At 38.3% G+C, this 2,127-nt stretch overlaps 1 protein-coding gene across 1 annotated transcript; it reads left to right on the top strand.

Moving 5' to 3' along the window:
* The first annotated feature begins 504 nt into the window (after window positions 1-504).
* Window positions 505-1,605, top strand: LOC111637519. The gene has a single exon (XM_023383027.1). The coding sequence runs from the start codon at window positions 505-507 to the stop codon at window positions 1,603-1,605; it is 1,101 nt and encodes a 366-aa protein (XP_023238795.1).
* Window positions 1,606-2,127: the final 522 nt, after the last annotated feature.

Genomic DNA, 2,127 nt, shown 5'->3' with positions numbered 1-2,127 from the left:
GATTTTCCAGCGTTTATATGCAGTAGTACTTACACGATGATAACTTTGTGGCTGTGTCTTGTGCCTTTAACAAATAATAAAAATCAAAGGAAACTCAACTGTATACGCATTTAAGATTCATTTACAACTCCTCTTCTGCAAAGTTCGATGTTCAGAAACGCTTTCAAAATTATTACATATTCAGTCCACTCCTCTATAACACTGTTGATTATTCCGTTTTATATGATTTCCATGTTGTACGAGTCACTTAGATTTTACAAATACGTGAGGCGTTCACAGCCCGGCACACGTATTTGTAAAATCTAAGTGATTCGTACAACATGGAATTCATATAAAACGGAATAAACAACAGTGTTATAGGGGGTCGACTGTACAAACCTCCTCCATACCATATACAACCAGATTTTTGTCCCAATCGTCACGTACGCTTGCGGCAGCTGGGGGTGGGCTGTCCGCAAGGTGCACATCAAGCGCAAACTTATTGCTGCACAAAGAACTGCCTTAATGCATATTACCAAAGCTTACTCCACAACACCAAACCCTTCTCTTCAAATCCTTGCGAGGAAGGCACCTATTGACAGTTACATCCGACTACAAGAAAAAATCTGGCAGTTAAAGTGGGGCAATACCATCCATGTTAATAATCAACAAATACATCGTCAAGAGTTAGAACGACCAGTCCAATTCGCTGATATTAAACACCCTGCTTCTCTTAAGAAACTAAACTTCTCGCGACCTGATGATGCTGATATTCAAATCTTTACAGATGGATCTAAGACTAATTCTAATGTGGGCAGTAGCTATGTGGTCTACCGGGACAATGTGGAGACTGCCTCAGGGCAGTTCAAGCTTGGTGCCGGCTGCACAGCCTTTCAGGCTGAAATGTATGCAATCAAAATGGCCATTGCCTGGTCTGACTCAAATTATACCAATACTAAAGTGTCCATCATCTCAGACAGTCAATCCTCTATAGCCTTGCTCAATAGTCAAGCTTCTCACCCTATCTCAGCTAGTATCCACGACATCATTAACAATTCCAATAATATCTATCACGTCAGCTGGACTCGTGCCCATCAGGGCACACTTGGTAATGAGAGGGCCGACATACTTGCAAAGACTGCCAGTGAAGACGACAATCTCCGGATCTGCTATAATAGCCCTACCATTAAAACTATCAAGAATATGCTTTGGAAAGACCTACTTCAGCAGTGGCAACATGATTGGAACACGCTTAACCATCCAATTACTCACAAATTTATTCCCAATATTGAACTATTTCTCTCAAACAATTGGTACAAACCATGTCATCGTATGTCTCAATTTTTAACAAATCATGGCAGGTTCCAGTCTTACCTGGCCAGATTTATCGGAGCTGCAAACTCTGATTGTCCTCTTTGTGGTGTGGACGACAGCTCGGATCATTATATCTTCAACTGTCCTATGTTGGATCACGAAAGGCACTTTCTGAGGTCCTCTATGGAGGCGCACGGATACCGCTGGCCCAATGAATCCCACGGTATCCTGGACAATAAAGACGCCTATGAGGCCCTCACAAGGCTCATCAGTGCATACTTTTATCGCACCACCGTTCCTGGATACAAATAACCTTTCTCATTATCTCATTAACGGTGTTGTATTGTCTTATTTTTATTGCTACAGGTACTATTACTTTGTAACACACTGTTTTCTTTTTTTTTTATAATTTCTTAACGTATTATATGTTTTGCTTACTGAATTTTATATTATTGTTTATGTATTTTAATTTTCTCAAATAAGTTATTGTAAATTTAGTTAATTGCTATTGTATCATGTTTCTACTGAAATATTGTGTTATACTTTGTCTGCATTATTATTCTATAATGTATTGTATTTTGTTATTTACATTCTGTATTTTGTGATTCTCTGCTGTATAATATTTCAATGCATATGTTTTCTGTATCACACAACTTGTTATTTTATCCCCATCTTTTGTATATACTACACATGTAATGTTACTGTAGCCTCTAATGTTAATGATCTGTAATAATGCCAATATGTTCTTGTCTGCACCTGGTTATATGTATATGGCACCAGGTATGTACTGTAACTCAGTATTTTATTAATAAAATGAATCTGAATCTGAATCTG

This window comes from Centruroides sculpturatus, unplaced genomic scaffold, assembly GCF_000671375.1.
Source record: "Centruroides sculpturatus isolate CEXI.00-Female unplaced genomic scaffold, Cexi_2.0 scaffold957, whole genome shotgun sequence".
Lineage (NCBI taxonomy): Eukaryota > Metazoa > Arthropoda > Arachnida > Scorpiones > Buthidae > Centruroides > Centruroides sculpturatus.
Note: the sequence above shows the minus strand (reverse complement) of the source record. Positions and strands in the feature narration are given on the sequence as shown.